The 15,509-nt window shown below is 41.0% G+C and overlaps 1 protein-coding gene across 1 annotated transcript in view; it reads left to right on the top strand.

Annotated features, from left to right (window-relative positions):
• Positions 1-246: 246 nt before the first annotated feature.
• TBC1D9 (TBC1 domain family member 9) overlaps positions 247-15,509 on the top strand; it is a 140,123-nt gene continuing 124,860 nt past the window's right edge. Inside the window, exon 1 of the mRNA XM_017873643.1 lies at positions 247-1,220. Within this exon, the coding sequence (XP_017729132.1) occupies positions 1,091-1,220 (130 nt within the window). The 5' untranslated portion in view covers positions 247-1,090. The remainder of the gene's footprint in view (positions 1,221-15,509) is intronic.

A 15,509-nucleotide genomic window follows, 5' to 3' on the forward strand; every position in this document is an offset into this window, starting at 1 on the left:
TAATGCACTTAGCTAGGCCACTTTAATTACAATGGAATGGAGAGGGGGAGGGGTCACAAGCGGTGACAAGTTTAGCGCATGACTTGCCCTGGGGATGCAGGAAACAAAAACATCGACGACCATTGGCTGCGTTGGCTTCCGACCCGGGTCTCTAACCGAGCTCCAGGTCTGGAACCTTGAAACACGTTTCCTGGGAAAAGGGGTGGCGCTATCCCATAGAGCGTCAACCTTAAACACAAACAGCACACACACACCCACGCAGGCTGGCGGCGTCCTCCCTGCTGGGATGGGCGTCGGGCCCAGTGCTTGGCACACGGTCCCCAGGAGCTCCCCCCGAAGGTTCCCCAGAAGCCAGCCACAGCTGCCCAGCTCGGCGCACAGAGCCCGCGGAGGTACCGAGTCCGCGGAAACCCGGACCCGCTCCAAGTGAGCCGCGTTGTCGTCATTCATTCGCAGTGTCCGGAGCGTCCTTCCAGCTGGTAGCTGGGTTTCGCTAGTGGCGCCAGCGGTCCCGACAGGGCGCATTAAGGCGCGGCCACTTCGCTAGCTCCAGCAGGTAGAGACGGCAGGGGCCCTGGAGCTCCGGTCGGCGCCGCGGGAGCAGCAGCGCCCCAGCCCAGCTTGGGCCTGACCGCGGGGCCGAATCCACTCGGGTGGCCCGGAGCCCTGCCCGCCGCCGAGCCGCATCCCGGGACTGAGCTATACCACTTCCTCCTCCTCCCGCTCCCTTCCTCCTCCTCTTCCTCCTCCTCCCGCTCCTCCCGCCGCTGTGGGCCGGAGCCGGGCTGCAGAGCGCCAGGCCCGGGCGTCTGCGGCCGCGGGCTCTTGCGGGGCGGCGGCGCTACGGGGAGGATGCTGCTCGCCGCGCCCGCGTCCTCGCCGTCCTCCCCGTCCTCCTCCTGGGGCTTTGTTGTGGCCCGGTCGCCGCAGGCCGACCCCTGAAGTCGCCTGCCGCCGCCGCGGCCGCCGCACCTAGCGGACGGGCGGGCGGTCGGGCGCGCGAGTGCCCAGGAGAGCGCGCCTGTCGCGGTGGTGGGTGCAGGACCCGACCCACGGGCCCATTGTGCGCCCGCCCGCGGCGGCCGGGACCATGTGGGTGAACCCCGAGGAGGTGTTGCTGGCCAACGCGCTGTGGATCACCGAGAGGGCCAACCCATACTTCATCCTACAGCGGAGGAAGGGCCACGCTGGCGATGGAGGCGGCGGCGGCGGACTGGCGGGTAAGGACCCTGGCAGATCCCTGCAGGAGGGGAGCCGGGAGCGCTGCGGCGCCGCCCGCGCCCTGGGCTGCAGGCTCCGGAGACGCCGCCCGGTCCCCTGGGGCTGGGCGACTCGCCCTGCCTCGTTGTGTGCGAGGCTTCGAAAGTCGTGCTGTTCAGGTTGGGCAGAGATGCTTCTTTTTTGACTCTGTCAGGCTTTGGGGCCCTTAGCGTACTGAGCGCTCTTTAAGTAGATGATGTTGAGGAGAATGGAAAAGAGTGAGTCTGGGGCGGAGGGAATGTATTATCCCCTATAAATTGAATGCAGCATTCCCTTCCCCTCCCCCCCTTAAAAATACTGTTTTCCAAATGGAGAAGAGGGAAGGAAGAAGGTTAATTTTTACTCCAATTTCTTTACTGGCAACAGCAGGATCAGGTGTAAAATGCTCTTTTGTTTCCAGGGAAGCGATCAGTAAGGAACTGATGTGGTCATTTCCTAGATGAGTTATGACCGAAGAGAATGAATAAGGAAACAGGAATTCTTTTGTTTCACCTGATTAGAAATAAAGCAAAGCAAGCTGTCTGGTTCTAGGTGTAAAAATAATTGGCTGTATAACTGCATTTTAACTATTTTGGCTCAATCACATCTTCCCTAAACCCCCTTCCTTCAAGGTATTATTGTAATTGTTGCTGAAGCCATATCATATCATTCAGGATAATAAGATCAGTCAGACCCATATCCAAAGTAATGCCATATTCGAAATAATCTTGAACTCATACCATACTAGAGAAATTGGATCTTCTCCCTCTCTGTGTTATTTAGAACGAACAGAACTGGAATACTTTGTACAGTGAAAAAGTTAGTAGAAGAAATAGTAGAAGTTTCACTAGGAAGGAGACTGCAAAAAAGATGAACTTTGACCTCCTCGGAGTTGAGCATTTATCAACCTCATATATCACCTGGGGTTTGCACACTAGGTAAATTGTTGCTTTCAAATGCTGTGCTATGAAATAAAGATTCTTGATATATGTATTTACTTATGATTATATTTATAACCTGATTTTCTCAAGATTAAAATTCAAGTGTCATGTGGTACAATATATACTGGTATGTTTGAAGGAACTTGCTTCTACCAGAAAAGATAAATATGCAGAGCTCCAGATCCCATTCTGGAAATACTGACTAGTGATCTGATACCAGGATTTTCCAGTTCACTTTGTAGAAGTTATCTAACTCTAAATGTTAATATGTAATTTACATGTCTAATATTGGAATCAGCCCACATTGTCCTTTTTTTTTTTTTTTGAGACAGAGTCTTGCTCTGTTGCCCAGGCTGGAGTGCAGTGGTGCGATCTTGGCTCACTGCAACCTCCTCCTCCCGGGTTCAAGCGATTCTCCTGCCTCAGCCTCCTGAGTAGCTGGGACTACAGGCATGAACCACCATGCCCAGCTAATTTTTTTGTATTTTTAATAGAGATGAGGTTTCACCATGTTGACCAGGCTGGTCTTGAACTCCTGATCTCAAATAATTTGCCCACCTTGGCCTCCTGAAGTGCTGGGATTACAGGCGTGAGCCACCTCGCCTGGCCCACATAGTCCTTTAAGCCTAGGACAACAACATAGAGTAGATAATTTACTGTAGTAAAAAAGAATATTTCCTTCTGCAGTTAACCCTCCTACACCTTGTAAACATTAAGTATTCATTTACCTGTATCATTTGCAATAGGATGTGAAAAATTCAGGGATTCAGAGCCTTCTTTTTTTGCTTAACATTTGTATTGTGTTCTTACTGGTTTTTAGAGCTATAACTGACTACAGTCCACTTGAAATCTCATCTTGTCATCAATGACTTATTTCACATAGGTAAAATTACATCTTGTGAATTGAGAAATCACAGCAATTACACTTATTGGAATCATTGAAATCATTGTCATGAGTAAAAATATTCACAACAAAGCCTATTTTCAAGCAACAGAGGTAAAATGTTTGGTCTAATACATTGGTGCCATGTTAAATGTAGCAGGAACATTTTAGAAATGTTATACATTGTGTAGTATATTCTGATTCTAATGTAAGTTCATTCATTCACTAACTTACTAAATCATTTAACAAATATTTGTTGGCAACTTCTAGAAGTGCTAATGTCATGAAGCTCAAGCCTAGTAGAAGACAGGTATTGATGAAATAATCACATAAATTAAAGTAAAATTGCCACTCTACAGAGTCCCAGCAGAAAACAGAATCCAAATGAAGAGAGATGAGTGAAAAGACAACTTCGAAAAATGGAGGTATGGTTATTTGAACTGGTGTAAGACAAACCAGAGGCAGGACTCTCAGGAGTCCATGAGAGCTGGAGCCAGGGAAGAGGAGCTTGAGCCTGGAGAGAAGCAGCCACTTGTAAAAATACAGACTATAGCAGAAAGGGAGTGGGAATACATGCCCTGACTTCTGTCTTCTCCCACCCTCCCAGCTTCTGCCACTGCCTCCCATCCTTGGAAGCCAACAGAAGCCAGCTAAGGAACAGGGCATGGGGGCGTATGCCTGTAGTCCCAGCTGCTAGAGAGGCTGAGGCTGGAGGATTGTTTTTGTCCAGGCATTCGAATCCAGACTGGGCAAAGTGGTGAGACCTTATCTCTAGAAAAGGGAAAAAAAAAAAAAAGAATCTAGCTGGAAAGAGAGTCCTGGTAATGTAGTCTGTTGGGATCAGCCTCCCAGGAATGGATAGGGGCAAACTGAGAATGATCAGAACAAATATCGTAAGAGGAGAACCATGATGTTGGTTAGTCCCGGTTAAGTGATGGGGTCTTGGAGGTGGAGGCAAAGGAAAGATTCCTTGAGGAAGTGACCCTTGAGCTTAGAACTGAAGAAAGAAAAAGATCCACCTGTGAGGAGAGGAGGGAAGAATAAGTGTTAGGTCTCAGTTGTTGGAGATTTTCTGGAAGATCTCAGTACTTTTACATAATATGCATTATCTGGATCAGTGCACATGTGTACACCCAGCAAATAGATGACAGATGAGTAGGGAAACTTGCTCAGTGTGAACTGGCCAGGAGTGCTCTCAAAGTGTGATCATCAGGGAGCTTGGAAAGATTAGCACAGAAAGCTGTAAAAGCAATGGGTCAAAGTTGAGGACACTTAACATTTTTTAAAAATTAAGATATTCTGGGTTCCTGATTCCAAGCAATATGTATAGGCATTGATGCAATGAAGTTCTTCTTCTATTGTGGATGCATTTGATTGATTTATTTAACTCCCTTTGACAGATTTCATACATATACATAAAATTACAGACATCAGATGCAAAGTGCAGTGATCTAGTACAAAGTGAACACTTGGCAACCAACACCAGGATTAAAAAAATACAACACTGCTATTGTGCCAAAAGCCCCTTTGTGATTCTCAGCCAATCATTGTCACCTCCCCAAAGATAAAACTGTCCTCATGTTTTTTTGTAAACACTTCCTTGATTTTCTTTATAGTTTTTCCAAAGAACATATCCCTAAACTCTATATTTTGGTTTTGCCTTTTTTTTTTTTTTTTTTTTTTAGCAAGAAATGAAATGGAATTATAGAGTATGTATTCGTTTGTGTCTGGATTCTTTTGCTCAGCCTTGTGCATGTGATATTCATTTTGTTGCTGGTGGTTGTAATTCATTCATTTTTCTGTTCTGTGTAGAAAACTATGATATGGGTATACCACAATTTATTTATGTGTTTATCAACTATATTGTTGGTGGACCATTGGGTGGTCCATTTGGGGGCATTATGGATCATGTGGCTGTGGTCATTTTGGGACATGTTTCTTGGTGCCTGTGGGCATACATTTCTATTTGCTCTATAAACAGGAGAGGAATTGCTAGCTTATAAGTATTATCAACTTCAGTAGATGATACCAAACAGTTTTCCAGAGTAGTTGTACCAATATAATCCCACCAGCAGCTTATGGAAGTTTCCCTTGTTCCATCACGTATCCTTGTCAGCACTGTCGGTCTTTGTAATTTTAGCCATTGTTGTGGTTTTGGAGTAATGTCACATCGCAGGGTTAATTTGCTTTTTCCTGACTGATGAAGTTGAGCATTTTTCCGTATGTTTATTCACCATTTGGAATATTTTGAGATATGATTGTTCAAGTCTCTTGTCCATTTTTCAACTGGATTGTCTTTTTTGTTACTAACTTGTAGAAATTTAAAAAATATATTCTGGGTATGAACCCACTGTTACATGTGTGGCAAAATCTTCATTTGTTCCTTACCTATTTACTCTGTAAAGGATGAACAGAGATTCTTAATTTTTAAAATTTCTTAAGTCCTTTTTAGATACCATTTCCTTTTAGATACCATTTCCTTTATGGTTAATATTTTATTGTGTTCTGTTTAATAAGTCTTTTCCTGCTCTGTGGTTGTAAAGATATTCTTCTATATTCTAGAAATGTAACAGTTTTAACCCCCACCTTAACATGTATAGATCACTGGGAATTAATTTTTGCATATTGTGTGAAGTAGGGGTTAGGTATTGTATTTTAAATTTTTTGTGGACATTCATTTGCCCCAGCGTGATTTATTGGGAAGGCTATTCTGTCTTCACTGTTCTGTAGAGCTATCTTTATCATAAATCAGGTACCCATATGTGTGGGTCTGTTTTGGGTTTTCTAGTCTATTTCTTTTGTTTATTAGTATATTCTTGCACCAACACCACACTGTAGTTTTATTTTAATTTTCTTTTAGATTCAGGGGTTACATGCACAGTTACATGGGTAATTGTGTACTGTACTTTTATAGTAAGAGTTTATATGCAGTAGATAAAGTTCTATTATCTTGTTCTTTGTTCTCTACAGGTTTCTTGACTATTCCTTGAGTACAATACAGATGTTCCTCTACTTACAGTGGAGTTATGTTTCAATAAGTTGAAAATATTGATGCATTTTTTTAACTTAAAATATCCTCAATTTACAGTGAGTTTATCCAGATGTGACCTTATTGTATGTCAAGGAGCAAACCGAATTTGTATAGTTTCTGCATCATTATGATTAAAAAAAAATTTGTAAGTCGAACCATGTAAGTTGGGACCCATCTGTATTTTAGAATCAGCTTGCAAAGTCTCACCAAAACAAAACAGCAGCAGCAACAAAGATGTTAAAACTATTGAGATTTTGATTGATATTACATTGAGTCTGTAAATAAATTTGGGCAAAATTTTTACTTTTCTAGTATCAAGTCTTCTGGTCCATGAACATGGTATATTCCTTTATTTATTTAGATCTTTAAAATTTTTTCTCAGTGTTTTATAGTGTTCTTTGTAGAGGTTTTAAGCTTCATTTATTATATTTATTCATAGGTATTTCATTTTTTTTTCGCTCTGTTGTATATTCTGTCTTTAAACTTTTATTTTCTGCTTCTTTTTTGCTGGGATGTAGAAATATAGTTGTTTTATATATTCACCTGTATCCAGAATGTCGCTAACTTAAGAAATGAATTCTAGTAATTTATCTGTAAATTCTTTTTTTTTATTTCGTACATGAACAACCATATCACCTGCTAATATTGACAGTTTATTTCTTTTTTTAATTCCTATGGTTTTAAAAATTGTCTTTGCCTTTCTTGACAGGCCAGGACCTCATATACGATTATGAATTGATGTGGCAATTGTATGTACTCTTATACCTTCCCAGGTCTTAAAGAAAGACTTTCAACATTTGTTCATTGTTAAGTATGGTAATTTTTGTAAAATTTTTTGTTTCTTTTTTTTTATTTTTGTTCTCCCTGCCTGTTTTCATTTTATTTTATTTTGAGGAGTTCTTATTCCTAGTTTGCCAAGAGTTTTTGATTATATTTGGATGCTGAAGTTTTAAGAAATGCTTTTCCATTTTTATCAATGTAATCATGATTTTACCTTTATCCTGTTAGTGTGGTAACTTATAGTAACTGATTTTCAAGTGTTTACCTGAACTTGCATTTATAAAGCAATCCTAATAATATAGCATTATAGCATTATAATTGTAATATATTCCTGGTGAATTGAGCATTTTGTCATTATGAAATATTCACATATATTTCCAGAATTGCTTTTGTCTCATTCTTATGGTTAGAACAGATATATTTGGTTAGTCTTTTATGGTATCTCTTTTCATACTTTTACTTTCAACTCTTCTCTATCCTTATGTTTTAGATGTGTCTTTTACAAATAGCGGATAGTTGATTTATTTCCTTTTTATAATGTTTAATAATTTAATTATTTTTTTATAAATAGAGATGGGGTCTCACTATATTGGCCAGGCTGGTCTCAAACTCCTGGCCTAAACCAATTCTCCTACCTTGACATCTCAAAGTGCTGGGAATTACAGGTATGAGCCCCAATACCCGGGCAGTTGACTTTTTCTTATTCAATTTTGAAATTTTTTGACCCTTAATTGTATTATTTAGTTAATGTCCATGTGACTTGGATTTAAATCTGCTCTTTTATTAAGTGCTTTATACTTTTCTAGCTATCTTGTGTTCTTTTATTTTGCCTTCCTTGCCTTTTGGTGGGATATGGGAATAATTTTTTTCAAGTTAAACTTTTTGAGACTCTATTAGCTAGAAGTTCTATATTCATTTTATTATTCTTTTAGTGGTTATTCTGGACATTACATATGCAGTTTTGACTCATCAAATTATATTGTCAACCAGTACTTTTTTTTTTTACCTTTTTTTTTTTAAAGGAAAGCCAGGGTCTCACTATGTTGCCCAGGCTGGTCTCAAACTCCTGGCTTCAAGTGATTCTCACACCTCAGCCTCCCAAATTGCTGGGATTAGAGGTGTCAGTCACTGCACCTGGCCATTATTTTTTATTTTTTAAATTGACATGTTAAATCTTTTCTCATATAATGCAAAGACCATGGAATACTTTAACTCCCCACCCGCAATTTACATACCATTTTTGTTGTAATAGTGTATTTTAATTCTTAACATATTTTCAACCCAAGGACGTGCAGTTATTACTGATTTTAAAGCCTATATTCAGTTGGATCTCCACATGTTTACCATTTTTGTTTTACTTTCTTCTTCCCTCTCTGATGGTTTTCTGGAATCCGTTTTCCACTGCCAGGAAAACATCCTTTACTCTTTCCATTAGTGAGGACCTGCTTGTGACAGCTTTTCTCAGTTTTATATGTCTCCAAATGTCTTCATTATGCTTTCTTTCTTGAAGGATATTTTTATTTTGAATGGTTGGCACTTAATATGTTTTAAAAAAGTGTGGTTGAGACATCATTTCTTTTGAGTTAAACTGTCACTCTGAATTGTTGTTCTTTTGTGAGTAATATGTCTTTTTTCTCTAACTGCTTTTAGGGTTTTCTCTTTGACTTTGGTCGTCTGCAGTTTTAATATGATCTAGATAATTTGTGGATGTTTAAAAATCCTGCTTAGGGGTAGTAGGTGTTCTTTAATATGTCTTTCCTTGGGTTAGTAGACTTCTCATCCACTGTCTCTTCAAATATTGCCTTTCTTTCATTCCCTCATCTCTCTTTCTGGCACTCCAATTACATGTATGTTAGACATTCTCATCGTGTCTTCTATGTCTGTTACCTTTTAAGTTTTACTTCATTTTGGCTACTTTTTTCTGATCTCTGTTCCAAGTTAATAACTATCTCCTTAACTGTATTTAATCTGTTCAGCCCAACCGCTTTTAATTATTTTTTAATCAAAAATTTCTATTTGATTCATTGTCTGATTTTCAGTTCTTACAATTCTCAATCTTATTTTTTTGTTATTTTTGAGCAAGTATGGTTCTTATAAGGCCTCAATTAACTTAAATATCTCCAGCTCTTATAAGCCTGTTCTATTGTCTGTTTTTTCTCCTGGTTTTCATTCATGCTCTGTTGTCATTTTTTATGTCTGGCTACTTTTGATTATGAACTGGACATTGTACTTCTACTTTGTGAAACTAATCTGAAGGAGAAGATAATGTTATTTTCTATGAGAAAATTTTTTTCTGTCAGTTGCAAACTAAAATCACTAATTTTTGGTACTGATATATTTTCGTTGTTGTTTTTTTTTAGACGGAGTCTCACTCTGTCGCCCAGGCTGGAGTGCAGTGGCGCGATCTCGGCTCACTGCAAGCTCCGCTTCCCGGGTTCTCGCATTCTCCTGCCTCAGCCTCCCGAGTAGCTGGGACTACAGGCGCCTGCCACCACGCCTGGCTAATTTTTTTGTATTTTAATAGAGACGGGGTTTCACCATGTTAGCCAGGATGGTCTTGATCTCCGGACCTTGTGATCCGCCCTTCTCGGCCTCCCAAAGTGCTGGGATTACAGGCGTGAGCCACCGTGCCCGGCTGTACTGATATATTTTCAAGCTGAGCTCTAACTTGAGTGGATTTGCCTACTTAGGATTTACAGTTATGATTAGGTCATAGCCCTCCATTGTCCCAACCCAAAGAGGAGAAGGTGGCATCATTAGCTTCCCTACCTCTTTGGTGGTACTAACTCCTATCCTGGTCCCCCTAGTCCAGGATTCTGTTAAAAGCACATCCAGACTCTCAACTACTCAGCAGCCCCTTATGGAAGAGGCACATGCCTCCCAAAATAATTGTCACTCTAAAATACAGAGCTCTCCCCCTTGAGCCTGTCTTTTCTTCAGGTATGGTAATTTGTTGCTTTTTAATTTTTTGATATTTTAAAATATATTTTGTCCAGTTTGTATAGTTGTCCTGATTAGTTGATGTTGGTATAGATTATCTTATCTGACATTATAAGGTAGATGCTATTATTATCCTCAGTATGTAGAAAAGGAAACTAAGGCTTTAAAGAGATTGAGTGATTTACCCTAGGTCCCACACCTCATAAGTGCGAGCCTGTTTGATTTTGTATTTATTTATTCTTTTTTTTTTTTTTTTTTGACACAGAGTCTCTCTCTGTCATCCAGGCTGGAGTGCTGTGGCACACTCTTGGCTGACTGCACCCTCCACCTCCTGAGTTCAAGCAATTCTCCTACCTCAGCCTCCCAAGTAGCTAGGACTACAGGTGCATGCCACCATGCCCAGCTAATTTTTTTGTATTTTTTTAGTAGAGGAGGGGTTTCACCACATTGGCCAGGCTGGTCTCAAACTTCTAACCTCAGATGATCTGCCCACTTAGGCCTCACAAAGTGCTGGGATTACAGGCGTGAGCCACCACATCCAGCCTATTTAGTATTCTTCTTTACATGCATTTATTTATTTATTTATTTTTATTTAATAGAGATGGGGTTTCACTGTATTGCCCAGGCTGGTCTCAAAATCCTGAGCTTAGGTAGTTCTCCTGCCTCGGCCTCCCAAAGTGCTAGAATTATAGGCATGAGCCACTGCACCCGGCCTGTTTAGTATTCTTTACAAGACTGATATGGTTTGCCTGTGTCCCCACTCAAATCTCGTCTTGAGTTGTAGCTCCCATGGTTCCCACATGTTGTGGGATGGACCCAGTGGAAATAATTGAATCATGGGGCAGTTTCCCCATACTGTTCTCGTGGTAGTGAATAAGTCTCACGAGATCTGATGGCTTTATAGGGGGAAACCCCTTTTGCTTGACTCTTATTTCTCTCTTTGCTGGACGCCATGTGAGACGCCCCTTTGCTCTTCCTTCATCTTTCACCATAATTGTGAGGCCTCCTCAGCCATGTGGAACTGTGAGTCAATTAAACCTCAGTCTTTTGTAAATTGTCCCCTCTCAGATATGTCTTTATCAGTAGTGTGAAAATGAACTAATAGATTAATTATAATGGTGTATGTTAATCTTATTTTCCTGTTATAACCACCCCCCATTTGAAAATCTAATAAAAGCTGTGGACTCTACCTTGAGAAAAATGAAAGCACTCCAAAAATTTGCCTGCAGTTTTAGGAGCTTAATGGATCCCAAGTGAATTAGAACATAAGGGCTTCAAGTTAAAAGATCTCAAGAGATGGAGACTGTTTCTCGTTACACAAAATAAAATGTGTGATTTGGTCAATAAACTGTTGTCTCAGAAATGTGTTTGTGTATCAACTATGTTTAGGGTGCTGAACTTTACAAAGATGTAAAAGGAAGAAAAAGCCAGTTTTTGCTGGGTTACATTATTAACCTTGAGATGAAACATGGGTGAACAAATTCAGGAGATTTAAGAAGATAGGCGTGGAGATGATAAGAGTGCAGATGAATTAAGTCCATATCAAATTGTTCCATCTGAGCTAGAGCATTGGACTGTCCAGGAATTCGACGTACTGCATTCAGTGGAGACCTCCACAACTAGGGAGACTGTCCATTTCGTAATCAAACAACCAGATAACTCCCAGAAATGTAGGAGAAATAACAAAGTGGTATTCATGAAGTTCTGACTGGTTAGGAGGTGTTTGTTTGTTTTTAGGATAAATGCTTTCATCTTGCCAGCTTGTAAGTACTGTATTAGTAAAGTTGCAACTAGTAGTGCTTGTGTATTTATTTATACAGTTGACCCTTGAACAGCTCAAGGGTTAGGGATGCCAATCCCCCATGCAGTCAAAAATCTGTGTATGATTTTGACTCCCCAAAACTTAACTACTAATAATCTACTGTTGACCGGAAGTCTTACTGATAACATTAACAGTAGATTACACGTATTTTTTGTTATATGTATTATATACTGCATTCTTATTGTAAAGTAAGCTAGAAAAGCAAGTGTTATTAAGAAAATCCTAAGGAAAAGAAAGTATATTTACTGTTCATTAAATGGAAGTGGTTCATCTTTAAGGTTTTTGTCCTCATCGTCTTCACAAGGTTGAATAGACTGAGGAAGAGGAGGTGGAGGGGTTGGTATTGCTGTCTCAGGTGGCAGAGGCTGAATAGATCCAGGCAGTAGATCCAGGCAGTTCAAACCCATGTTGTTGAAAGGTCAACTGTAATATAAAAGCAGTTAAAATTTATGTTAGCTCCTAATGGAACTTAATGTTATAATTCGTATCAATGAAAAGAATCAAACTCTGTAAAATATTTAAAGAAGCTTATTCTGAACCAAATATGAGTGACTATGATCCAAGGCACATTCTCAAGAGGTCCTGAGAACATGTGTCCAAGGTGGCTGGGTTATAGCTTGGGTTTATACTTTTTAGGGGGATGGACATAAGACAACAGTATATGTAAGGTGTACATTGGTTTGGTCTGGGCAGGCAGGACTATTTGAAGAGGTGGGGCTTCCAGGTAACAGGTGGATTCAAAGATTTTCTGATGGGCAATTGGTTTTATTAAAGAATTATTATCTATAGACCTGGAATCAATAGAAGAGTGACTGGGTTAAGATAGGAGTTGTGAATAGAAAGGAGTGACTGGGTTAAGATAAGGGGTTGTGAAGACTGAGATTCTTTTTTTTCTTTTTTTTTTTTTAAAAAAAAAACAGTCTTGATCTGTCACCCAGGCTGGAGTACAGTGGTGAGATTTCGGCCTACTGCAATCTCCACCTCCCAGGTTCAAGCGACTCTCCTGTCTCAGCCTCCCAAGTACCTGGGACTACAGGCGTGTGCCACCACACCCAGCTAATTTTGTATTTTTAGTAGAGACGGGGTTTCACCATGTTGGTCAGGCTGGTCTCCTGACCTCAGGTGATCCACCCGCCTTGGTCTCCCAAAGTGCTGGGATTACAGGCGTGAACTATAGCTCCAGGGCCCCAAGGTTCTTAGGTAGTGAGGTCTCACAGGTGGATGCCATTAGTGGCAATAGATGGCAGATGTTTCCTACTCAAACCTTTAAAAGGTACTAGACACCTAACTAAACTCTTTAGGATCAGAAAAAAGACCTGATCTCTGTTTTAATGTTAATGCTGGTCAGTTGTGCCTGAATTCTAAAGGGAGAAGGGTATAATGAAGCATGTCTGAAAACCCCCCTTCCCATCATGGCCTGAACTAGTTTTTTGGTTTCTTTGAAGTCGCCTTGGCTCAGAGGAGGGGGTCCATTCAGTCAGTTGGGGGGTTAGAATTTTATTGTTGGTTTATATTGGTGATTTCTATGTGTTGGGGTGGGCAGTAGTCTGTAGCTGTGTGTGGAGCTGGCTCATAATACTTACATATTATTAATAGGAAAATGCTGCTGGCAGGAAGCATGACTAGACAAAAGCAGATTTGGCTTGCTTATTCCATGAACCCCCCCCACCTCCACCGCATTATTATTATCAACTTTAAGATAATTGTGTTCACAGAATTCCATCATCCATACCAATTTGTCTTGAGACTGCCTTATTCTACAAAGAAACCGTGGGAATGAATGCATATAATTTGTGTGGGATTTGACATGACATTTGACAACTTCTGGGTGTTTATAAACTGGCCACAAAAACTAGGCAAGAAAATATTTACTCCAAGCTTCCCTCTAGAAATTTGAGGAATTTGAAAGGTTGAGGCAGACTTGCTGCTCTAGGGACACTGCATATCCTTTCTGCTTTGCCATCCTTATGCACAGAGAGGACCCACTTTATGAAGGGGTCAGATTGTGAATTGTGGTATGGTTCCCAGGCCTGACCACAAAAGCCTGTTTTGTAGTTACGTACAGACCAGGATTTGTAATTATTTGGATCTAGGCAGCTTATAATGCCAACAGCTGTGGTAGGTACCACCTTGAGTTCTGAGTCTTGGAGGTGGAAGCCCATGCCTGCTTCATGGCACAGCAGTGTGCAGGGAATGCCACAGACCAAAACCCTGAGGGTTGCTCTTTGCACAGAGTCTTTGTGTTCTCTACCTCTCTCACTGACTTCTACTCTTTAGTCCTTTACTTAGTAAGCCGACAACTGGATTCAAATCACAGCTCCACCTGTTGGACATGTGATTTGTAAAGTTTCTCTTCCTTTCTGAGCTTAATTTCCTTATTTAAAATGTGGCTTAATAACCTTTTAGCACCCGTTATGAAGAATCTGAGATAAGTTATGTAAAATATAGGAAACATAAAGAACCATTCATAGATGATTGTCCCATGATTGTCCTCCCTTGGTGATGATCTCATTTAGGTATTAGGAGGCAACTGGCTCTAATTCACAGCAAAGTGTGAGTAATGGAAGAGTTCTGCAGTTTACAGAGACATTACATTTTCTGAAGGATGCTGTTAAAGCAAATGGATATCTGTCTGATATTTAGGCAGCTTGACAACGTTGAGTCAAATACTCAGGCGTTTTGGAGAAGATAATTTTTGATCAGCAACCTTAAATTGTTTCTACATCATTCCTTCCATCTGTCCTTCCTTCTTTCTTTCTTCCTTCCTCCCTCCCTCCATCCCTTCCTTGCTTCCTCTCTCCTTCCTTCCCTTCCTTTTCCTCCCTTCCTGATACTGTGTGTACATTTTGAAAGCTCTACCAGTAAAAGGTAGTTTCTTTCTTTCTCTTTCTCCTCCTCCTCCTCTCTCCCCTGCCCCTGCACCTTCTTTCTTCTCTCTTTTCTCTTCTGTCTCCTTCTTGCACAAATGGTCCTCTCTGAGAATGGCAAACTGGAATCACCAGGGAGAGGACTGGAGTGGGAGAGAGAGGAGGAAGGGTTACCTTTTCTCTTTGCAGGTTTGTGGAGAGTGTGTGTATGTATAGTTATTATGAATTTGTAAGTTGAAAACATCCTCTACTAGTGAAACTAGAGAACTGTGAAGAAGTCAATAACCCACCTTCTGCTTTTCTTTTCTTTTCTTGTCAGATGTGCATTCTAAAAGCCCAGTGGATGAGTCAGCTTTTTTTGTTTGTTTGTTTGTTTTTTTTTTGAGACAGAGACTCACTCTGTTACCCAGGCTGGAGTGCAGTGGTACAATCTCAGCTCACTGCAACCTCCACCTCCCATGTTCAAGCAAGTAGCCTGCCTCAGCCTCCTGAGTAGCTGGGACTACAGGTGCCTACCACCACGCCCGGCTAATTTTTGTATTTTTAGTAGAGATAGGGTTTCACCATATTGGCCAGGCTGGTCTCAAACTCCTGACCTCATGATCCACCTGCCTCAGCCTCCCAAAGTGCTGGGATTACAAGTGTGAGCCATTGTGCCCAGCGAGTCAGTAATTTTTTTAAGGTGTTCTACAATTGCCACTGGCTTGTAGTTGGTTTCAAATGGCATGTCACAGTTTTGCTGTTAGCTTTGTTGATGAAAAATCCAAACTGTAAAATATTTAAGGAGATTTATTGAGCCAAATGTGAGGACCATGACCCATGACACAGTCTCTGGAGGTCCTAAGAACATGTTCCCCAGGGTAATTGGGTTATAGCTTTATTTTGTACCTTTTAGAGGCACAAGTTATAGGCAGACATGAACCAGTACATGTAAGGTGTACATTGGTTTGGTCTGGAAAGATAGGACAACTCAAAAGGGAGGGGGCTTCCAGGTCATATGTGGATT

The sequence above is a fragment of the Rhinopithecus bieti genome, unplaced genomic scaffold, assembly GCF_001698545.2.
Source record: "Rhinopithecus bieti isolate Rb0 unplaced genomic scaffold, ASM169854v2 scaffold_7985, whole genome shotgun sequence".
Classification (NCBI taxonomy): Eukaryota; Metazoa; Chordata; class Mammalia; order Primates; family Cercopithecidae; genus Rhinopithecus; species Rhinopithecus bieti.